At 33.2% G+C, this 25,908-nt stretch overlaps 1 protein-coding gene across 2 annotated transcripts in view; it reads left to right on the forward strand.

Annotated features, from left to right (window-relative positions):
* The window catches only part of LOC111506664 (monocarboxylate transporter 12), a 121,670-nt gene that overhangs the window by 87,364 nt on the left and 8,398 nt on the right, over positions 1-25,908 (forward strand). For both annotated transcript variants that reach the window (XM_074182747.1, XM_023161796.2), the window contains exons 3-5: positions 12,451-12,677; positions 14,793-15,018; positions 18,725-19,063. In XM_074182747.1, coding sequence (XP_074038848.1) covers positions 12,451-12,677; positions 14,793-15,018; positions 18,725-19,063 — 792 coding nt within the window. The remainder of the gene's footprint in view (positions 1-12,450; positions 12,678-14,792; positions 15,019-18,724; positions 19,064-25,908) is intronic.

Consider the following 25,908-nt stretch of genomic DNA (forward strand, 5'->3'; position numbering starts at 1 on the left):
ATATATATTTATAAAATAATAGAGGCCAAAAAAATTGCTAGAAAAATCAAAATTCTTCTTCGCTATATTCGGATGAGGTGGAATCATCATCGGGTTGAGTAACGATCGGATTTATGGAACTTTGCACATAATATTTGTTATCTTCTTCCACACATCACTATTACCTATTTCATTCATCACTCGCCTTATATTGTCAAGCACCACAGCATTCAAAGTCGGTGACTGATTACATTTCCGCAAGCTTTCTTTCATTGTGTCCCAAACCATTTCAATTGGATTGAACACATAATAGTATGGAGGCAAACGTAAGAGAATATGACCGCGTGTTTCACACATCGAATCAATAATATACTCTTTTTTGAAATTACGTTATTTTATGGTCGCCAGTAATACCTTTTTTGTTGGAATCTTTTCGGGTATTTCCATGTCATGATTTCGCATGAAAACAACAATATCTGCTTTTTTGTGTTATTGTTTGGTATTTTAGTCAATAACCGAGAATGATACGAAGCGTTATCCATAACAATAACCGAGTTTGGAGGAATATTTGGAAGAAGCTGCTCATTGAATCAGGTTTTGAATAAAGCCGCAGTCATATCTTCGTGGTAATCAGCAGACGAATCTTTTATATTTTTGGCCAACAGAAGCGAAGCGTTAGGTACGAAACCACTTTCATTCCCGGCATGCAAAATTATGTCTGCTGGATTCTCGGTAGCTTTTCATTCGCCTCAAATATTCTTGTCGGAGTTGAACAATGCATGTCGATTCCATTATGACCATCCGATCGTTCAATTTTTATGTTTGAAACCACAAAACAATAAGACACCTCGTAGAAATTCTAAATATTTGTAATTGTAATCGGGATAGTCGAGTAATTCATACCAAATCATTTCCAAGGTTGCTACTTCATTTTTTTGGTATATACCATAAATTGTTCGCCGAATCACATCTTTTGTAGCACCATCAACGTTTGCGAATTTTTTATTTCTTTGTTTTCGTTTCATTGCATGGTCAATAACATCCCCTATTTTAATGACTCGAAGAACTGTCGAACGAGATAGTTTCGTTAACTCGCATATTCTATTCACAATAACATTCTGTGAAGTGTGACAGTTTTCCTTCTTCAAGCATTCATGAATATTTGAAATTACTCGCTGAACTTGAACACGTAAGTCTTGGTTTCAAATTCTGGATCCCTGTCGATTGACACAGATTCCTCACACGTAATGTTATCATTTGTTTCAAAAGATCTCCAGAAAGCCATATTGTTGAAAGTACCCGAAAACACTAAGATTTTCACAAAAATCGGTTCAAACGCTGAGATTGGAACCTTTGGTGTAGAAGTTGAAAACTTTTTCCAGAGATCAATAACCCTAACACCAAACTGATATTTTTGCACTCGACACGCTTTTCGCTAACAAGATTAGCATCTTCAGGAGAAACAAATTGATACTGAATCTAAATACAAGGGTTAGCTGTTTGTATATCTGAAGTTTTCGTGGACTTTGTGTCAGCTGCGGCACCACTAGCTGCAAATTATTTGTCCTCTTTTAATCTATTGTTGACAAATTAATTTGCAGGTTAGTGGTTCCACTAGTTAATTACCGAAAAATCAATTAGGATAATCATCATTTAACAAAGTCCACATCGGAACAAAAAACTTCAGGTATATAAACAACCAACCCTTGTCTTTAGATTCAGTATCAATTTGCTTCTCATGAAGATGCTAACCTTGTTAGCGAAACGCGCGTCGAGTGCAAAAATATCAGTTTGGTGTTAGGGTAATTGATCTCTAAAAAAAGTTTTCAAAAATTGGTTCGCAAAACCACTCACTACCTCACCTAACCCTACGAACACACGGCACTGATAAAGAAATATTGTGAAACGGACAAAAAATTAGTATTCGGTCAGTCCAGCTAGCCGAGCCTTCATTCGTCAACTACATTTGATAGCACATTTACTAACTATCTGGGCGACTAGAGGCCACAGGCAAGAAATATTTATGACTGTACCAGGGACGTTTTCAACATAAAAGCACTGGTAGTATATACATATATTTTGGAATTTCAGTAATCACATGATTCTATTTTATTTTATCTTAACTGTTGCAATAAACTTGAAACCGGTTACATTTTTGAATATATATATATATATATATATATATATATATATATATATATATATATATATATATATATGTCAATATTAAATTCTACAAAAAGGATTTGAAGCTTTATATCTTCTATTAATTATCTATATATATATATATATATATATATATATATATATATATATATATATATATATATATGTCAATATTAAATTCTACAAAAAGGATTTGAAGCTTCTATTAATTATCTATATATATATATATATATATATATATATATATATATATATATATATATATATATATATATATATTATATATATATATATATATATATATATATATATATATATATAATATATATATATATATATATATATATATATATATATATATATATATGCTGAACTAGTTTTTCCGGGTATTTGATCTGTGTATGTGATATTATCTTTAATTTCACCGACGTTTCGACAAAATCTCATTTGTCATTATCTAGGTGTGCTGTTACGTGTTTAGAAGTTAGTTGACCCTGCTCGACTCACTTCTTACTATACTGGTAAAATGGTATTCGTTAGGTGTTCAGAGATAGAGTGTCCATAAACGCTCTACTACCTACTACTTAGATGTTGTTGAGTTTTATCTAAGTTCTTCTTCTTCTTAGTTGACCTCATCTCCCGTTAAGGTATCGAATGTTAAATCTGAAGTTTTCACGGATAGGACTATGCTGAACTGTTTTTTCCGGGTATTTGATCCGTGTATGTAGAAGAATTCGACAAATCAGGGAAGCTATCGAAATCGAAAAGCAAGGCCTCATCAACAAAAGGGATGACTCACTAAACATTCCAAGGATTTGGAAAACAATAATTAAAAACAACCACCAAAGACAACCACAAATTGATAATGAACCATCGCAGGTAGGAGAATCGCCAGAAGCCATTAACAACCATCAGGTAGAAAAACAGGTAGGAGAACTACCAAAAGCCATCAACAACCCTCAAGTAGAAAAACAGGTAACAAATCCATACAACTTACGCAAGCGAAACCATATAAAAACACCACAAGAAGAACCTAACATCAGTTACACCTCTCGAAGCGAAGCAGTAATTATATATCCGTAACTAATTATTTGTAAAACTGTTATTTTCTGCATTTCCGTTTATCTAACCATTTGTCGGACTTGAAGTTAACGAATTCTTTACTCAAACTAAAATACTGAAAACTAATATTGTAACATACAGAACAAGTTGACAAGGCGTTTTAAACTAACGTTGCCACGGAAATTATTTACATTTATTTAAAAGATACCATCTGAAAAAATTATTGCTATGGTTTTTGCTTACGTTCTTATTATCAATACCTCAACATGAAATAAGTTTTGCGTATATTGCAATAAGTTTCGAGTGTATTTTATCAAATTTCGGTAACCACATGATTTTAATTCATTTTAAATTAATTGTTGCAATAAATTCGAAAGCGATAACATTTTTGAATAGAGAATAAAGAGTCCTTTCGAACGATATATCACAAGCCTATACTTTCCATTTGAAAAATTGGGGGTTGTACCTGTCATTCGACAGGGATTGAAGGTAAGGGTAGCATTTTTTCGTTGAAGTATGTCAAATTATATTTTAAATTCGAGGTGTTTCGGGATTTAAAAAAAAAATTTACAGTAACCGAAATAATGAATTTACTCCATTTGGCATTCACACACTGTATATTGAGATCATACAATATTCAATATACATCATGATATTTAAGAACTAGATAGAAAGTGATTTCACCTTTGCCGAAATAGCTCACAAATATAAAGTGTCGCTGTTCTAGAGAACTTGTAGGGGTTGAGTTTTACAGTTTTTTACAGTAAACATAATGGAGGAAACGTGGCTCCGCCCAAGCGACACCAACGCCACCTAATTGCTCATATTAAAAACTTACAAGTGATATTTCTCCAGTTAAAAGTATTTCTATAATAGTTCATCTTTGATAGGCAAAATTATTTAATACAATTTACTGATGAATAGAATAAATAGATCATGTTTCTATGTCAATGACTTTACGCAGTAACTTATCGGTGTGAACTGAAAATTTTGTCCTTTCTACACGTGTATGAAGTTCTCTATTACAATTTCCATATTTTTCAGATTGTGGAAAGTACGAATATCTAGAAACTGTTCAAAAATGAGAGAAACTACTGCAGTATATCTATACAGTGTGTCTCACTTCTCATAGAAACACCACCGTATCTTCCGTAATATTCTAGGTGGAACGATGAAACTCTCAGGACTGATGGAAATACTCAAAATGCACCTACCACCTGAATGGGGTTGGCCAAAGTGATATACACTGTTCGCCACTCGTGATGGAACACCCCATTTTTACGGTAAAACATATTAGGGGGCAAAATATGCTCAAAATTCCTTCAGATTCGTAATCAGGACTACCAACTTACTACGATTACACTTTTTTCCTGAAAACATTTCAGTCCTGAAAAATCCGAATTTGTTTCACTTCTCATGGAAACACCCCCGTATCTTCCGTAATAATTGAAGTAGATTTTTTTTGGTTTTGACATCAAAACATTTACAGAGAAACTCGACTTTTGTTTTCACATAAATAATTTATTTTTCATTTTGTTGTCAGGAAAGTTATTCCTTCTCAATAAGAGAGAAAATGGTAATTTTGTAAGAGGAACGGAAACATGTGATCAGTGAGGTTTTAGGATAGTTAATGTTAGTTCATATTCTCATTTTCCCATTATTTAAAAAAAAACAAGGATATTTTCTGGCGAAAAATGTTATGTATTTCAAAATTCTTTCGAAGTACTACTTTCAAAATCTCATTCTCAATAAAAAACAAAACAATCAATTTCCAGGAAAAAAGTGTATTCGTAGTAAGTTGGTAGTCCTGATTACGAATCTGAAGGAATTTTGAGCATATTTTGCCCCCTAATATGTTTTACCGTAAAAATGGGGTGTTCCATCGCGATTGGCGGACAGTGTATATCACTTTGGCCAAACCCATTCAGGTGGTAGGTGCATTTTGAGCATTTCCATCAGTCCTGAGAGTTTCATCGTTCTACCTCGAATATTACGGAAGATACGGGGGTATTTCCATGAGAAGTGAGACACACTGCAATCAAATCATTCACTCTCAACAAATTGAATGAATGAATATACAAAATTTATTCTGGAAAAATCTCATTCGTAACAAACGAAACAATAAATCAACTCCGATAATATGTCCAGTAGTAACCATGACGTTCCCCAACAAATAAGTATGAAGGCGGTATGAATGAATATTATTTTGAATTATACCGCCAAGAGACACAATGCACCCATCAATAGGACCGACTTGGCTTTTGCCATAGGAAGATAATATTACATTATTTTCAGTTGGCAGTTTAAAATAGTCTTAGTCTTAGTGATACTCTTCAGTTTACTTCGAGAGCGCGTTTAATAGAAAGCTATACAAGCTAGTTGCTAGTTGTTCGGGAACCGTGAAGCATCCGAAACTGTCAGCATAGATCGACAATTTTCAGAATTATTAAGGAACTCAAGGAAAACGACTGCTTTCTGGAGCTAAAAGTATCCATTGGCGGAAAGTGTTTGGTTATCGACGAAGAAGTCAAGAATTCTATCAGAAGAACAGTACACTTTTTTACATGAGAAACGAAATACCTACATTGAATAAAGTTTTGTCAGTTATTAGTGAAAACAGTTTTTTCTTCTGATATAAGAAGAATTAGATTAAGGAAAACATGATAGGGAGAGCACGTTAATAGAAAAATCAGAGATTGTAGAATGGAGAAAGAACTATTAGAGAGAAATACAGAAAGCTTAACACTCAGTAAATCTAATTTTTATTCGGATGAAACATGAGTCAATAAGGGTCATACCGTCTAAAAGTTTGGGCTAGACCATAAATCAGAATGTGTCTCTCAGTACAACCACACTTTTTTCTTTTTGAAAATGGCTTCAAAGTCGAACTCGAAACGTCGAACAATGCAAAACTTTGAGTGCGGTTCAACCCGATATTCAGCTGTTCAACCGCGGAAACGTATTCTATTTGTATACTTATCTGGTATCGTTTCAAAGACTTCGTCCATCTTCAATATTGAACCTATGATCAATTTGATATTATCAGTGTGAATAAAAATAATATTAAATTGATTAACATCAAGAGATGAATTATAACTACAAATTATAATCTATTGAAAACACTTTCGCCACATCAGAACAAAAATTACGAGACCGTAATTTTTGTACTGGTGTTGAGAAAGTGTTTTCAATGGATTCATTTTATGTTCCAGTACGAATAATCAAGTAATACAAATTATAATGTATTGATTTGAATAGGTTAATAACTTTTCAATACAAATCATGAAATCATAAAACACCAAGAAAAATTAATTGGCGCTCCGGGGCGACTTCATTTATTCCAGTGGCGCATTTGCTTTTTCAGCTGCAGGAAAACTCGGAAAAACCTGCAGCACCATATCATCTGGAGATCTTGATCTGTTAGTGTCCTCTCTTTCATAACACGAAATGTAGGGTGTCTCCAGAGGCTCCAGTATATTCAATACATCGCCAGAACACTTAGTGAAACGACTATCGTCAAACTCAAACCAGTCCGTTTCATCTTTGACCAAGGCGTAATAATGAGCAGATACAACGCCAGAACCAAAGTAAACAATAATTGCATGAAGATTCTAATAACGGTCTGCTAGATTGAAGTGTACATCTATTTCGAACCTTCGTAAGAGTTTGGTGCTTCCGTCAGAGGTTGAGTCATGTTTGAAGATCATCAGTGTTATTATTAGATTGAGTGGTGCCTAAGCTATACTTGTTTTCTTATATAACAGTCAGTTAGTTTGGCGCATGTTTGGCAATACAGTCGATTATTACCTGTTGAAATTTCCATTCTCAGATGATTTAACAATAAGCTTTGCACGGACTAGTATCAGTCATATTAGGAAACGTTAGTTGACGTTCCAGAAATTCACACACGTTTTTGCTACCTCTTGAACCTTCACTACAAAGTAAGCAAGTGAGGATTTTTTTCAGTAAAACATTTACAAACACAAGACGAGATAGACTGTATGGAATCATTCAATCCAGAGCGGTAAGGAGTATTGATTCTGCTATTTTTTGGCTCACGTAGAGTATTCAACAAAAACCCCAATAATTCGGGACAATCCTCTTGTTGTCCTGAGTTGGATAAAAAAAGGGATAGTCTTTAAAACGTCACCAGATGATACATATTCATTTTTATATGTAAAATTTTATAAATTCAAGTTACTGAAAAATTAGATTTTTTTTCAAAAAGCTAATTTATCAAATGCAATAATTTTTCTCCATTCTGCATTTGTATTTATTTTTAAATTTTTTATTATGATCATTTTATAGATCTGTAGAAGGTAACAAACCTAAATAAAAAAACTATTTCAAATATAAATTGTCCTTCTCAAAATGAAATATTTAAACAAAATTGGTTTTCACGATATTTCAATTAGCGGCCTCCTCAAGGGGCACAGCGGGTAGAAATATCTCAGTGACTTTGTGGATGAATTGCAGTGCAACATGCTTGAGACGACTATTTGGTTTTTTTGATATATCGGCACGCTTGCATTCTTGAAATTATTTCACTCTCTGACATTTCTGTATATACTATAAAGAAGATCAATAAAAACTATGAGATCCTCCACTAAACAATACTTTCATTCAATAGCTTATTGGGTATTTCGACATTACTATATAGGTTTTTACAATATTTAATTTTCGAAACCGACAAGTTGCAAATAATTTCAATGAGTGGTGTCCTGGGGTGTTTCCCAATAGTGAGAGATAAATTTTATGGAATCGTTTAGGACATGTCAAATTTAATTTCAAATTTGTCATTTGGTCAGACATTCTGAACCCTCCTCATCTTCGCCGTTGATAGGTGGTTACTCCCTTGTGATATGTTGACTAATATATTTTTTATATTGAATGATGATAGTATTTACTGAAATGTATTCAAAATGAATGTCCAAATTGCTGTTCAAAAACGAAGTATTATAAACAATGTCTGGGTAGACTGTGCAAATTCCTTTGCGAATTTTTTTGACGCCTCAATATTTTCAAGTGTGATTTTTCAACCTCTTTTCTGGCGCAATAATTAGAGAATCCACCATTTCATAATCCGAAATTCTGGAAAGTTTTGTATGCACCTAATTGACAGCAATTTTGTTTAATAACAAAAAGTGTGGTAGGTAATGAACATATTGTTATTCATCAACTGGTTTTAACAAACTTTTTCATAATATGTGTGATTGATGAATTGTTTACTTTTTGGTAATGCATGATCATGTAAATGAAATGAACAAAAACACTTTTGTCTAAATACCACTGGTAGATTTTATTTATACGACCGGTTTCGAGTTTGACCCCAATATCAAGTATAAAATATACTTGATACTTCGCTTATCATGTGATTTCTAACATTCGGCCATCCTGTATCTTCCTTGTCCTCAAAGTGTCCAATCTGTAACAAGTCAACGGTTTATAATTGCAGCCAGATAAATTCATTCTCCTAGATTTCTGCATGATTGGAATAGTTTTCCAATATTTCAGAAATCTGAATGTCACGCATAAGTAATAACAATTTCTACAGGACTGTTATCATAAACAACAGTGTTTTAGAAATTTGTCATCACCCACCATCACAACTTTCTACGGAACTCGTCTTGTAACAGCGAGTGTTTTAGAAAATTATGATGAATATTTCTACCGGACTGTTCATGTACACTAAGCACACGCACAGTGTTTCAGAAATGTGTTTCCTATTTCTTGATGACTGTCTCTACGTTTCTACGGAACTCCTCTTGTAAGTGCGAATGTTTTAGAAACTTTATATGAAAGTAAATATTTTCATTTTGGCAGGACTGCATGTGCAGTGTTTCCAAATTTACTCACTATATGTCATCGGTTCTGGTAATAAACGGCTTCATATGTTCTGCTGCTATGACGCCTTCGTAACGTTTGCCTATTTTACATCTCTTTGATCCAAGATCATCCTTGATTTTGTACCTATCATTTCCTATAACTTCCTGCACTGTGAATGGCCCTTTGAATTTTTCTCTTAATTTCTTACTTCATCCATCACTTTCGAAATTCATTACTTTTACAAGTACTTTTGCTCCACTTGCCAACACCGCATCAAGTATTATTTCATTAAAACGCCCCACCTGACCATTTAGCTCTAGGCATAGCTATAGCCGTATGATAGTGACGTATTCCCTTTTCAGTGTGAAATTTTCGCAATTTGGAGGAAATAAAGGCTTTTCCAGCGTTCGATATCAATCGATTTGGGGATCCAAAAATGCTGATAATATTGATCAATTGCTCAAGCACCGGTTTACTTTCAGTATTAGGTACTGCCGTGACGATGGTGAACTTTGAGAATAAATCTACGATTACCAGTAAATATTTATTTCCGTCTTTGGTTTCAATAAATGGTCTAACGTGGTCTATGTGTAGAGTATGGAATGGGCGTGCATATTTTACAATAGAAAATAAGAACCCTGGTTTTTTGCCTGCTTGAGCTTTATAATATTGACAATGAAGGCAAGATTTAACATATTTGGTAATAAACCTACGCATCTTGGGAAATCAATATCTATCCATAACCCTCTGTAGTGTCTTTTTAACACAGAAATGACCCATTTCTACATGCTTTGCGTGTATTACCTGCCAACGGTAATTTTTCGGAACAACCCACCGTCGACCATTTGCCTTTATTTTGAAAACTTTACCAGCTCTCAAATCATAGTTATTGAAAATGTCTTTCTCATCCTCAATTAGTCCCGACTCTAAAACTTCTCTTATTTTTCTAATTTCTGGGTCTTCATTTTGTACTTTAGCCAACCAATCTCCCTCAGAAATAAGCATCACGGATTCGACACAGTATTTCTCATTTCCACTGGGTATTGGATTTCAACTCAAAGCATCTACATGGCGCATTTGCTGTCCCGGTTTATGTTCTATTGTATGAGTGAATTCTTGAAGGCTCAAGACCCACATACTTATTCTTGCATTGATATTTTTATTTTTGAGAGTATTCTCAACAGCATTACAATCCGTACGGATCACGAATTCAATACCCAGTAGATAGTGACGGAATTTTCCTGTGCCATAGTTTGTCTGTTATAGTATGCCACTGGTTTTTCGCTAGCATCTGTGACTTCCATGAGTATTCCACTCAATCCGTCTCAACTGGCGTCAGTGTAAGTATAGTTTTCAAGTTCGGATCAACAATTATGAGCAGTGGTTTTGATGTTAGTATTTTCTTGAATTTTTCCACAGCCTGAATATGTTCATCTGCCCATCTCCATTTTTCGTCTTTTCGCAATAGTTTTAGTTAATATGCTTGACTCATCAGCAAATTTATATATGAATTTTCTGAAATAACTTATAAGGCCTGATAACTGGTGTAGTTGATGAAAATTCTTAGGTAGCGGAAACTTGTTTACAGCATCAATTTTATGCATGTCTGGAGAAACACCTTCACCTGAGATCTGATAACCTAAAAATGTAATGCTTTCCTTGAGAAAAGAGCATTTGGGCAAATTAAGAATAACGTTGTTTTTAGATAACAACAACGTTCGTAGTTCATCTGCTTCAAATCATTGAAAGAAACTGAAAGGATATTACGGTATTGATATAGCAATTGTTGAATACATGTTTCCATATTGAAAATGATTATTTCGCTTATTTGACATATGTTTTGCCTTGCATAAAAGAAACATAATTCATCACCCATTCTGCAATAATTTATAATTATATTTTCTGTGAAATTTCTACTAATAATGCATTCGCAGGACTCTAAATAATCATCAATTATATAGAATTCGCTGTTAAGGCATACTCTACCAATATCCACTGAAGCTTTGACAAACTGTTGAACGTCTGTACAATCTCCCAAAAAACCAGCAAGTGTAACAGGTCGAGTTGAGCTGGATGGTTTCAGGTACATGCATTCAGCAGTTTGTCTTTGTAACACCGAACAGTCACTTTCAATAACAGCTGAAACCAGTTGATTGTTAATGGAAATATTCCGGAATAATTTATTTTCTGTTCCCGTTGAAATCAACTTGAGCTCTAATTTTTTTACGTATTTGTTCCGTTTATCATTTTTCTTTTTGAAGCAAGCAACTTCGAAATGCCCATTTCTGTTACAATATCTACACGTTTGCTCATTCACAATATTTTTGAAATTGCAATCTTTTTTCATGTGCCCAATTTTACCACAAATATGACACTCATATTTTGTCTTCGTTTGAGATTTATTTTGCGATTCGCTTTGGAATTTAGTTACGGTGGAACTGCGAGAATGTGTTTCATAATTCAAAATAGACTTGCTAGTACTTGCACCATCATGCGTTCGATCTTTCAAATAATTAGCTAATGAATTTAATTTATTGATACCGATAGCTTTCACTGAGGAGAATATTGTTTCATTGCTAATTGCTTCCAAAAATAGAGAAATTTTGTATGTTTCTGAAAAGGCTGCTTTGAGTTTAATAATTTTTGAAAGGTGATCAAAATAGAAAGAATAGAGAGATTCTCCGTAGTGAGGTTTATGCTAAGCTATATCCATAAAAAGAGCGTACGTATTTCGATCAGCTTGAAATACCCCATTAAGTAATTTCTTCCATTTTGACCATGAAAATTTTGCCCATCCAATTTCATCTTTAATGAAATCATGGTACCAACTTTCAGCAGTACCTTTCAGTTCATTGAGGACTTGAAATTTAATACTAATTTCATCCCACCCATAGCACTTAGCATGCTCGTCAATAATAGTTAACCACTCGGAAATATTTTCCTTGCTAGGGTCAAAATCTGGTATTACTTTTTCTACGACGTTACTGGTATTCCTTTCACGTAAAGAATGAAGTACAGTACTCACCTCGAATTCAACTGATTGTTTTCCAGATACTCTAACTCTTTTGGATCCCCTCGATTGTCTCGACTTTCTGGAGCCTCGGGATGATTTCTAAATCTAGTTTTTCCTAGATTTGGAGCTTGCTGAGGAACTCTAACTTGAACTAGTAGAGTCAGAAGAACTAGACGAAATATTGCTTCGTTTCCGTTTGTTTTTCGGCATGATCACACACTTAACAATTTTACTCGATAATGCAAAAAACGTCTACGCGATTCTTAATCCCACTTCTGAGTTGTTGGAAAACTAATAATTGAAACACACAGCCCTGAAGCTGATGAAATGTATCCAAAAACATATGTACCTAATATAGCACTCAAACCCGATGTAGAAATTGAATATGATTTTATTATTTCCAGGTTTGGGACTTGGTCTTTTGGCGTCGGGTACATTTCTGGTCATCAACGACTACTTTACCACCAAGAAAAGTACTGCTGTTGGAATATCCATGGGTGGTACTGCCATTGGACAAATGTTAATGCCAACATTTATAGGAATGTTGTTGAAAAAGTACGGATTCAGTGGTACCACTTTCGTTCTTGGTTTCGTCAGCTATTCAGGAATTATTGGAGCCATGTTTTTCAAGGTGATTTTTTTCCTTCCAATTATAGGTATCCCTTTTTAGGTTCTTTTCATAAGGGTGATTGTATGCCAGTCAATAAGTAAAATAGCATGGTATTCAGCTCCCAATCACCTTGTTGAATATTGAAAACTTATACCGACTGTAATTTATGTATTTGTGATATAATGTCTGGAACCTTTGGTGTGGTAATTGAAATTACTGGAGTTTTGTCCCAACATTGAACCGTTATTTCAACACTTTAACACTTATTTCGATCACCAAGTGATCATCTTCAAGAGGAAGATTGGAACAGTTTTAATCTTTCTCTTGAAGATGATCACTTGGTAACCGAAACACGTGTCGAGGTGTTGAAATAACGATTTGTGTTGGGATAAAAATTCAGTAGAATTGTAATTTATGTATTTCACACTTTTTTGGACCACAATTTTAATATCAAATATTTAAAACTTCTTGATCCATTCATCGGCCGATACTTATTGGAATAGCATATCGGAATTGACTACTACAGTTCATCCGCAATAATGAAAGATCTCAGGCAACCGAAGGTGTTGTGGATAATTCGCTTACCACTAATCAGGTGGAATCCTTTTGAAAGTATATTTCCTATCATACGTAGCCACTCAACGTAGACTCTTCTATCCTAGCGCACTTCGAAGCTTTCTGTTGAGAGCTTCGACAGCCTGAGCAATATAATACTGAGCAATTCAATAACCTCGGGTGACGTTCAAAGAGCCCTGGTGGGTTCGATGAAGTCTGCTGTTTTACACCTCGATGGGCTAAATATTTATTGGTGGAAGAAACTATGGAACACCCAGATCTGTCTGACTACTGGAAATTTGTCAATGAATGGTAATTGAAGTTAGGAACATTACTTGAATTTGTGTTATGAAATTTTGATTTTTACGAGCATCTTGAATACATGAATACTTTCCACAGTAGAAAGGTATACCATAGTTAGTATAAATATGCCTGATGAAGCTATTATATAGTGAAACACATGTTGCAGTTTTGTAAACTGAAAAGTGAAAATCTCATAGTGAAGTGTAACTTCAATACATCCGCCTTCTCGCTTTATATCATTTTTCTATTTCTATAGAAATAAATACCTATCATTATTATTCATTGATAATATAAAATTATAGCTGGATAGCTGTACTGGCACCGATTTTCAATTATAGGAAACCGAAACCAATCTGCAAGTGTGCCCGTTCCTATAATTGAAAATCGATTCCAGCAGTTGTATAGCCAACAGAATATGCAGAAAATACTTCTGTGAAAATTCCTGCACCGAGACCTGTTTGATATACAGTGTAGATAAGTCGAGCTTTACCTTAACAAAATGTTCTTTCAGTTAATTTGATTTACAGCCAGTGTTCAAGTTTGCCCACTAATGCTCAATAAATGAAAGTGTCTTTCCTTATACAAGGAATTGGGCGAATTTTGGATATGCTTGGTTAGTACATTGTTTACCAGATGGAGCGATGGCAAATTTGTTGTTTATCGTTAGCTTCAGCTTGGTTAGAGAAATGAAACTCTGAAAGGAATTCGATTCTTGATTATGGAATATCATCAACTTTAGGTTGATGATGGTCACTATCTTGCACTGACGAGAGGTCAAATAGCCCGAAACCGGCCTGCAAGTGTGCCCGTTCCTATAATTGAAAATCGATTCCAGTAGTTGTATTGCCAACAGCATATGCAGGGAATATTTCAGTGAAGATTCCTGCACTGACAGCTGTTGGATATGATCCAACGCCCTTCGTGGTTTCAGCCAGGTGAATAGTTTTTTTCTGATAGGTGTCAGTCCACCTACAGTGTAGGTAAGTGGACACTGGCCTGAACAAATTTTTCTCTCAGTTAATTTGGCCCTAATTTCGTTTTGTTGGTCAATTTCGTGTATGTATGAGAATATTTCATACTATTGGTAAACCTCCCCTTGAAATATATCAAATTGACTTTTTTCTTCATTTTCTGGTTGGAGGTTTTATTGTTTCACTGTTTGGCGGCAAAAAATGTGTCTACGTTACAAACATTTTTGTCCGCCAATGAACAGTGTATATCATATCCCCAATTACTGAAAATATAAGATATATGCTATTTGTCTCTTAATAATTACAGCCAATATTCTGTTGCAAAAAATGTTCAGGGACTGGACCAGCAGCAGAAAACGGAAACGAACTGGATAATTCTGGGGCAGGCAGTGAGAAGAGTAGAGACCTTAAAAAACAGGAAGAGGAAGTAAATCTATTGAAACAAAATGATCAGTCTCAGAAGACTAAAGAGGGAATGTTCAAACGTGGAATAGAAACCCATTACAAAGAATCTGCTGTTGAAGTAGCAAATAGTGAGTATAATATGGTTTTAAAAATATTTAATAACTCTAAGAATAATAAAACCCCGAGATAAGTATTTTGTTTTACACCTTTTGAACCCAAGCATCTTCAAGCTGGAAATCTTTCAGAACTTAATTACCCTTTAATAAAAATACTACGAACTGCTTTTAGGAAAAGCATAAATGGAGAAACGTACGAATCGTTATGATACGCAAAAAGCCTGCGAGTTATAAATTTCAATCAAAATTCAACATGCTTTATGAAAAAATTATCATACAGGCATGTTCTCTTTGGTGGTAATCCATTTGGAGAGTGAATTTCATACGAATACATTAAGGATACTTACCTGCAAGGTCGATATTTGTGAGCTGCACGATGATTTTTGAGGAGTCAGAAATCGGAGAAATTACATTTATGATTGATTCCAACCACTGCATGGTGTAACCCTATGAAGAAGTAATTTGAAACATTTGAAAACCACATATTACTGAATTCATTTGGAGTTTTCAAAATTGTCACATTACTTCAACTCCACTCGAACAAAAAGTTTTAAAGACCTTCCAGATCTATAATTACCGTATTGATTTGTTGATTTTCATTTGGGTGAAATATTGTGATTATTCAGGACTTTGAAAATATGGTTTAATTTTTTTTTCAAGTTTTCTATTTCGATACGAAATTTTTGGCAATTTATTTTTGAATGTTGATAAGTGCTCATTCGTATCTCCATGAGTGGAACTTGTTGTTTATTTTTATCCGATAAAATTGGTTGATAGTCGACTTGGTTGATTGAAAAGAAGAGAGTTAGGCAATGATTCATGATTCATATTGGAATTTGACGAATTCGAAAGTTGACGAATCCTCTGTTCCTGGACAAACCACACTATTTCAATGGTAAAATAGGCATATACTTTTTTTGTAGTTTTTGAAGGATCATCAGTTGGAAGTTTCCTTTCATCTTCACTATATCTCTCCAAAAAAATATCAAAATACTTTTTTGCGCCTTCATTTCTTTCAGTGGTAGTCAAAATCCATAACTTTGTCAAACAAGAATAATATATCTTAAATATGAAGAATGACAAAAAATATAGAATAATATAAATGAACATAATAAAAATAATAAATCACCAATAGTCTCCTCATTGTGAATATTTCATGAAAAATTCACCATCCTGTAGATTATTGTCTCAAAATCTGTTTAAATCTGTTTAAAATCTGTTTTTCCGTTAGCCATCTGTCACACCACTACGAACGACAACCCTCAGAAGTCTAAACTTGTGCGAGCTAAGGATCACCGAGGTCTTACCTTTTAACATGTGATTCCTAGCACGGGTTGGACGATAGCAAGTGAAAATCGATCGTTCAGACTAGGGTTGGAACCACCGACCAACACGGCAGTCAATTCGAGTGATTGAACAAAACTCTCACGTCGAACCGCTTGGCTACCGACCGACTCAGGATGTTGAGAATCAGTATAATTAAAACAAATAATAATTTTCTTTTCATCACTGGTCGCAAAAATTGATTCTGCCAATAATATATCAGTATTATTACGAGTTACACTGATAAATACGTGTGCCAATTTTGTTGTTGAGGTGACTTATTATTTCAGTTAAATAGTTAAAAACGGGTAAAAATGGATGATTCGACTCGCGCAGACGTTGCCAAATTTCTCCGTCAGAAAAATCCCATCTTTCCTTCTCAATTATGCTTTTATTGATTAACAATAATTTCCGAATCGAAGATTTTCATAGTAACCTTGATAATTATTGAAATTGAGGCCCAGATATTTTTTTTGTTGATGCTATCAGTTGAAGAATTCAGAAAAGATCCATGTTGGAAAATTTTCAAAAATATTCTTTTTAATTCTTTCATGTAAATTTCAAAAAGTTGAAAGTGAATGAAACAGTAAACAATTTTATTCAGAATCTCTCGATTGTTATCAATAAAAAATATATTAATGTGATTTGTTTATCTTTCATTTTCATTGTTTGACAAATTTTTATGAGATAATTCATATTTAATTCATTAAAATTCAGAAAAATCTACTATGCAAACTTATTTGTTGATAACAAATTGTTTATCAAATAAATACATTCAAAACGACATATTTTTTCAGAATACAAGAAAGCAGTGAAAATAATGATTCCCAACTAGATTATTTGATGAATGCATATTTATGCACAATTGTTTTCTTGAAACTTTCATCCAATCATCATTTGACTATCGTATTTCCAAAAATTCTAATTATCTCATGAATGATGTATCAATAATAGTGTTTTCAACAATGAGAATGACAATTAGAAAAACTCATAATAACGTGCCTTTTTTTAAAGAAAACATAATACAATCGGAATATTTGAAAAAAATAGGTCATGAATGTAAATTTTCGAAATCTTCTATTCTTCATGAATAAATGGGGGATTTTTTCATAATGCATAAAAAACGCTTCAAAATAGGGAAAAAATACAGGCTTTAGGTTCGAGAATTTCAAAGGTTTCAATTTAAACTTTCGAATATTACTGAAGTTTTTTCCCAACACCAAACCGTTGGAAACGTGTTTCGATCACCAAATGATAATCTTCAAGAAGAAGATCAAACTAATCAGACTTAAAAAGTTATCCTTATTACCATTGATACCTCTTCTAGGTGCCTGCGTCTTAAGTGTCTTAAATTAATTTCACAATATTGCTATCTACTAGTCTCAAATTAATTTACAATGTGTCCTTATGTAAATCTAATGATTAAAATATTATTTTAACAAGCTATATAAAATTAATATCACAAAATTGTCTTAACTTAACTAATTGTGTAACTAATCTTAATGAACTGAAGTATACGGAATGGTTTTGTTGCAAAATATGATGCGACTGCTGATTCTTCAGGTCTTTCATGTTTTAAGTGTGCCAAGTGTTCCTTATATCTCATTTTAATAGATCTTTTCGTCTGTCCATAATATTTTGCATCGCAGTCCTTACATTTAATTTCGTAAATTCTAGACTTTTCCGAATTCCCGAATTCGTCTTTTGGATTTCCTAAAAGGCTCTGTAGTGCATGACTTGTTTCAAAAACCACCTTCATACCTAGTTCCTTGAAAATCTTTCCAAAGCTGAGTTGAAAGGAATAAACAAATTGCTGAAACACTATTATCCATACAACTGCGCGAGCCAAAACACTTGTTTTTTTACCCTTATTTTTCTGGTTGATTAAAGTTATAAAAATTGTAGCTGCATGGGAGGTGAGAATTGTTTAAAAAATGTCTGCTCTCCAAACATCGGTTCCAAATTTTGAAGTGCTGCAATAGCTTCTGGAATATTCTATTATTTATATTTTTCGAACTATTTGTTAGCGCATTATGGCTCAAATCGTAAATCACTCTGTGTAAAATCATGATTCGACTGACACGTCAATCATAATTTTTAGCGATAACTGAATAAAATTATAAGAAATGGCATTTCTGAACTAGACTATTATAAAAAGTAAACTTTCTACACCTTGATACTTTCAAGAAAGACAAAAAAATATTGTGGTATAATTGTGAATGAAATTTCATTAACAAGCAGTCAACTTGGCTTGTTTTACTTCTTTGAACCACTGTCTTGTAGTTATTGAACACTCTCCTTAATATTGGATACAAACTCACATTTTCTGGGAATTATGTAGTTATTCTAAAATGAAGTACTCTTTCAAGTCATTAATAGATTTATTCAATTACAGGCCAATTCAAATTGAATAAAGAAGAAGAAGAGAACCCTCTTCTGAAAAAGATCGCCAAATCCTTGGGCTTGGAACTTCTTAAAGACGGTTATTTCGTCTTCATAGTCATAGGTCTAGGATTCATTTACGTTTCTTCAACAACATATAACGCCTTTTATCCTATGTTTCTTCAAGATGAAGCGGAGCTACCGATGTTCAGGACAACGTCTTGTATGACGGCTTTGTCTGCGGCTGATGTTGCCGGAAGATTTACTATACCAGAGATCAGCAGAAGATTGAACTTGAGCAACAAAAGCAGTTTTATGCTGGGGTGTATCTTGTTATGTATTACCAGAAGTTGTGAGTAGATATATCTATTACTCCTACATTTGAATTACCCATCATGTGAGCTCACTAGAACTTGAATCTGATCACTTCAGGAATATACCTATACAGTGTCACCATCATAGTATATAATGTAGGGAAATTGTTATTTGTGATCCAAACCAGTATGAACATTTGTCATTTGCCATGAAGTCAACTATTTATTCAATGGAAAGAATAAATATGAGAATGGAAAAAATAATTTAAAAAAAATTTTGTCTCAAAAATCAAATCAAAATATACTATGAAATAATGTGTCAGTGGCATCAAGTAGGCAAGCAGAACCTCTTCTCTCTATTTATGCATATTTGTATACCACTTATTTGCATTTATAGAATTCTTCATTCTAGAGATTATTCAGCACCATTCAAAATTTCTTTGTACAAGTTCATATCTTCAGAATGCAATTACCAAATGACGCATGTTTCCAAATCATGAAACACCTGAAGTTTCGATAAACCACAGAACAGGTAACTAACTACTAACTAACAGACAAATCTTGAGTTTATGCTCCCAAAAATCACGTCTATATTAGAAATAAATGATAACAGGAACTGTGAGATATTTTTGGAAGAAACAACGACCCTTTTCAGCTAAGAAATTGTGTTTTCAAAAGGTTCGTTTCAACCAGCGTCAGAAACAGTTTCTGACAGTCAGGATTCTGCGCAGTAATGTGATTGCGTTCCAATGTGAGTTTCCAACCATTAGTAAACTATCAGTTTTCTGTTCCATCCAAGATTCAAACCTGTTCGAAATCTATCAGAATGGTTTGAGGATTATCTTCTAACCATTAATCTGACGCATGCGTATTCCGTATTACTGTTTCTGTTTTATGTTCATGCAACTTGCAAACAACATAACCTGCAAAAATTGTTTTAAAATAAATTATGTATTTGCTGGCGCAGGAAAAATTAGGAATTCTTTAAGTGAACCTAAAATATGAACATCTTTAATTACACAAATTAATTATTGCGGTGACCTCCCAGTTCCATGTTGATTAGTAAATAGAATAGAGATATAAAATACATCAACCTTCTTTTACTCTCCAGAAATACACTTGATTAGATTTATTTTTAAAGGTTATGTTGAAATTCCATGCCAAACTTCAGTTGAATTATCAGCTGTTCCAAACAGAAATTTCAAATTGATCAGAAACCAATATTTACCAGACATTCGCGTTGACAACGATTTATAAACAGTTGGAAATCTGTTTGTGACTCAAGGTTGGAACAAACCTAAAGCCTAAGAAATTGTGTTCTCAGTAGCTTCAATTTAAAATTTCCACCTTATGATTCAGTGGAACATTATATTCAACAATTCTGATTTGTTAACGAGTAGGGGCACTACAAAGTTAGTCGAATGTTCACACTGATAACTAATTGTAATTGCACTCCCTGAGAATACGCAAAGAAACGAAATCAAGGAATGACAACTCTGGTGACCGTGGAAGTTATTCAATGCTGCCTGAATACTGACAAACAAATGTTATTATACACAGGAGCACAATCGCAGTTGGCCCCTGATGATGAATCCGCTTGCTTTGTTTGGCCCCTTTCTTGCAACCAAGTGTTGTATATCCTTTACACTTGGCTGTAGCGTACTGACGAAGGCTAAATAGCCAGAAACACGTGTCTGCGGTTTGCCCACCTTCCTATGAGTGCTATGTCCAATAACCTTTTTCCATTGATAATACCATCTCACTCAATATCCCTCTATCTTTTTATATATATATATATATATATATATATATATATATATATATATATATATATATATATATATATATATATATATATATATATATATATATATATATCATTCCTCACATCGAAGGATTATCTTATAAAATTAAAAATTTCAAACCTTTTCAAAACATTACAATTTCATTAAAAAATACAGTGATAGTAAAAAACATTTTTTAAATTAAAAGATAAAACTCCAACTCTACACAACTCAGGCATAGTTTATGGAATTCCTTGTGCAGAATGTAACCAAATATACATAGGCCAAACTGGCAGACTCCTCAAAGATAGAATCACAGCCCACAAAAGTGATATAAAAAACAACAAAAATAGTTGCACTTTAGCCCAACATTCCATCAACCATGACCACAAAATTGCATATGACAATGTCAAAATATTATACCAATCCAATAACGTACACTAAAGAATGTTCCTAGAAATGGCAAACATTTTCAAAAATCCTCTCAGTATGAATTCTAGAAGAGACATAGAAGGACTTAGTATAATCTATACTTACCTACTTCACTTAGACAATCAAAACAGATGTACCAACCATCCTGCTACCAATCCAATATAATAAAAGTCAATCTGCACATCATAATGATTGGAACTATTAGTCAATAAACCTCTTTCAAACTCTTTTAACTTAATGAAAATATAAAATTACATTCAACCATTCATCTATCAATTTCAATATGTGCTGTAAATGACAAGACAACTGTTCACTCTTCCAAGATGTTAACCAAAACAAAATTCTATTCAATTTATTTTTGAAAATTCATCACAAATTTCAATTGCACTTTATTCCTGTCTGATGATATACTTAGTCACTTTTGCATTCCATACCACAGACATGGATCTTTTCTCCTTTTCCAATATTTTAGAAAATATTTTTTGACAAGACAATTGACAGTTGACTTGGACATGTCCCTTTCACAAGATGTATAAAAAATTTTAAAAATTTTATTTTACAACAATCTAATGTTATTAGTGCCATCCACATTTTATTATAATGTTCTCAGTTTTAACCAATTATCCAGTATCATGAGTGTTCATAAATCATCACATTTTCAAAGTGTTTTAGGAAAACAATTCTTCTCATGCTTGCTTCATATACATAACCTCAACTTTCGTAAGTAATGTACAACAAATTTTGACAATTGTTAATTGCTATTTCTTATATATATATATATATATATATATATATATATATATATATATATATATATATATATATATATATATATCTAGCATGACAGGTTTTTTTTCCAATATTCGTCACTCAGAATATTTGAAATTATAAAGTGGTGCCAAGTCCCGTTGAAATTTTTTTTTGGTCGAATATTCTACATTGGTAACTCTCTCAAACGATATATCTGAAATCGACCTGTGATATACAGGGTATGAAAAACCGCTTGCCAAATATTGTAAATGAAAATTTGCAAAATCTTCCTTATATTAAATGGAACACCCTGTATATTATTGATCCATAAGAAGCGCCAACGAAACCTCTACAAATTTCATTAAGTATTCCCTATGGCTAAGTTCAATAGTTTTTCTTAAATGAGCATTTATTCATTCATTTCATTATTCAATTCATTCATTCAATTCATTCAATTCATTATCTTCATTAGTAGCTGGCTTGATGCGCTCATGTTTGGAATAATTAATAGATCCAGTTTCAACGAATCGTCCCGAGACCTTTCGGAAAGATCTTTCATCTGGATGCCTTCTATCTGGATACCGTTGAGAATAAATTCTACTTGCCAATAAACAATTCCTGTCTGATTCACCTAATATGAAAATCATATCAATCAAATCACTTTTTGATAACAACATTCTGATGAAATTATACCGACAGTTCAACTTCACGATTGACTAAAAATTTCAATATTCATTTGCAGCCAAATATTTTGTTCTGTCATTTGCCAGACTACTTGATTTCCAATAAATATTTCATTCGCTGAAAGGTTGTTTTAGACCGAAAGAATATGGCACAAATTCCGAGATTTTTGAAATTATTGTAACTATTCAAGAACGTCCATTTTGTGGTGTAATTCGCTATTCAAGAACGTCCATTTTGTGGTGTAATTCGCAACTTGTTTATCTAGCAACAGGTAATTTTAGGAATGGGCGATATTTTAAGGAAAGGGTATTTTTTGTATATTCTTATCAGTCGTCAAATGGATTTCGCTTTGAAAAAATGACCATTTTTCGAAATAAATGCTCATTTAAGAAAAACTATTGAACTTAGCCATAGGAAATACTTAATGAAATTTGTAGAGGTTTCGTTGGCGCTTCTTATGGATCAATAATATACAGGGTGTTCCATTTAATATAAGGAAGATTTTGCAAATTTTCATTTACAATATTTGGCAAGCGGTTTTTCATACCCTGTATATCACAGGTCGATTTCAGATATATCGTTTGAGTTATCAATGTAGAATATTCGACCAAAAAAAATTTCAACTGGACTTGGCACCACTTTATAATTTCAAATATTCTGAGTGACGGATATTGGAAAAAAAACCTGTCATGCTAGATATCTCGAAAACCATCAATATTTTCGAAGTGCAGATATACATAAAGTTTATTTTATTTTCTATGAAGAAACCGAAAAAGCGATAAAAAATATAGGTTGCCATTTAAAAAGACACAGTTGGGATCCGCCCAGAAAAAATCGAACACCCTGTGTGACCGCCAATATTTTTATTTTGTCGAGCTCGAGCAATAAGGCAATATTATAGAAAATTAGATTCCTATCTGCTTCCTATATAGAGATATGGAACACCGCGCCACTGTTGCAGGACCCTGTATATATATATATATATATATATATATATATATATATATATATATATATATATATATATATATATATATACATATATAATATAGAAAGATTAATGCAGTCAATAAATAGATGGGTACTTTTTGATCATTCCCATATTGATTTCAATTTAAGAGCCACCGGTAGACAGCTGTTTCAGCCTATTGGGCATCGTCAGTACCGGGTAGGCAGTCCTCGATTGAAGACAAAATGAGAAAAAAAACCAAGAAAGGACCTGATAAAAAAAGCTGCGTAAACGCAAGCTTGCGTGCGATTTAGTAAATTAAAATAAGCACTATTCAGTCCTTTCATGTCCCTTCTAGTGTTAACATTTTTTTGTTTGGAAATGTGGATCATTCGTTTACCTAATAAAGGTTAAATATCTAAAATCTTGGGGTTTGCAAAGTCAAAACTGGTTGTTCTCTCTGGTGTGTTCAACGAGGGCTGTTGCATTCAACTTCCTTGTATCTCTTTCATGTTCAGGCAACTTGTTTTTTAAGTAACATCCCGTTTTCCCTACATAACATTGTGGACAGACAACCCTTGCAGTTAATTTTATAAACGACGTTTGACTGCATATTCTTCGGAGTTCATGTTTTTTGTTTCGAAAAAAATCTTTTACCTACAGTGTTAGCATTTGCAAACGCAGTTTTCATGTGTTCATCATTTAGAACTGATCCAAGTTTTTCAGAAAGATTATGTACATGAGGAATTTTGAAATATTTTGAATTGCTGATTTTCTGTGTAGGTTGTCTATTTTCATTTGTACTTTTTTTCACCAAACTCAGTATCAGAAGTTGTGAGTGCTCTTGAATTCAAGTTCCTAATGATATTAATTTTATTGTTAAAACTGTGTTGTGGAAAATAATTGATGAACCTTTCTGAAAAAGTAGTTTTGTGGTACCAGTCGACTTTTGGAATCTGGTTAGGTGTTCTCGATATCCTAGTGTCTGAGAAGGCTAGAGAATTGTCTTTTTCCAATTCTGCTGTAAATTTCAAATTTGGGTGGAAACTTTGAAAAACAGCAGTAATTTCCATTTCTTCATTCTTGGGTATTAAAGTGAAAATTTCATCAACGTATCTTTTGAAAAACGGAACTGAAAATACAATTGTTCTAGACTACGTTGTTGAAGTTCAGACATCACTAGATCTGCACATATAGGTGACAGTTTTCCATTTCTAGTCCGGATATTTGTTTATAAAAAACTCCGTCGTAGTTAAAATAGTTCGACTTAATGCAAAACCTACAAAAATTTAGTGTTTCCCAAAATGTATTTTCTAGCACAAAAAAGGAATGTCTTTAAGACCAATTGTCAGTTTTATAAATTCCCTTATACATTATTGAAGTGGGTTAGTGAATTTTCAAAGAATTGTTTTGAAAGAAATGATTATCATGTAAAGGACTCGTCTGAATTTTCTGCTTTTATTCGAGGACAAAAATACCTCATGATTTTATTTAAATATCTCTAGACGTAGAATCCTTTTCCACCAACATCCCTGTGGATCTCACAATTGAAATTATTATTAAAAGATGACCCAAATTGTCGGAATTCACTAGTTTACCTCTAGATGGATTTATGAAAGTATTTCAATTTTGCATTAACCCTGTGTTCAACACGTGGGGTAGCCGTAGAAAATTTCATATAACTTTTTGAAATTGGCGCCCCAGCGTCGGATATATTCAGTAGCTTCCGCATATAGCCTCCACTCTCATATTCACATCCCAAATCAGTCGTCGTTTGACATATGTCTGGACAATACAGAAATGAACTGCAAATCTTGCGTAGAAATGGCCAATATTGATGACCTGTAACTTTTTTTTATGATTTTCGATAATGATTTTTTTATTTCTATTTAATGATGTTTCATTATCTGTTTGAACCAGCAATTTGATGTGCAAAAGACTTCTTCGAGTAAATCTGTATTTTTTCCACTAAAAGAACCCATTGTTTTGGTAAAAACGGAATATAACGATTTTTTGCTCGTTTGATAAATCGAAAATTATTTTTTTGCAAAAAGAGATATTACAGTATAGAATTCTAATAACAACAATGTTAAAATTCGAAAAAATGTTAACAGAAAAATCATATTGGGGTCTCACACACCCCACGTGGCACGTCCCACATGTGGGACGCAGGGTTAAATCGAACTATTTTAACTACGACTGAGTTTTTTTATAAACAAATATCCGGACTAGGAATGGGAAACTGTCACCTATATGTGCAGATCTAGTGATGGCTGAACTCCAA

This window comes from Leptinotarsa decemlineata, unplaced genomic scaffold (assembly GCF_025532065.1).
Source record: "Leptinotarsa decemlineata unplaced genomic scaffold, Ldec_3_MD MMD2_tig00026328_RagTag_RagTag, whole genome shotgun sequence".
Lineage (NCBI taxonomy): Eukaryota > Metazoa > Arthropoda > Insecta > Coleoptera > Chrysomelidae > Leptinotarsa > Leptinotarsa decemlineata.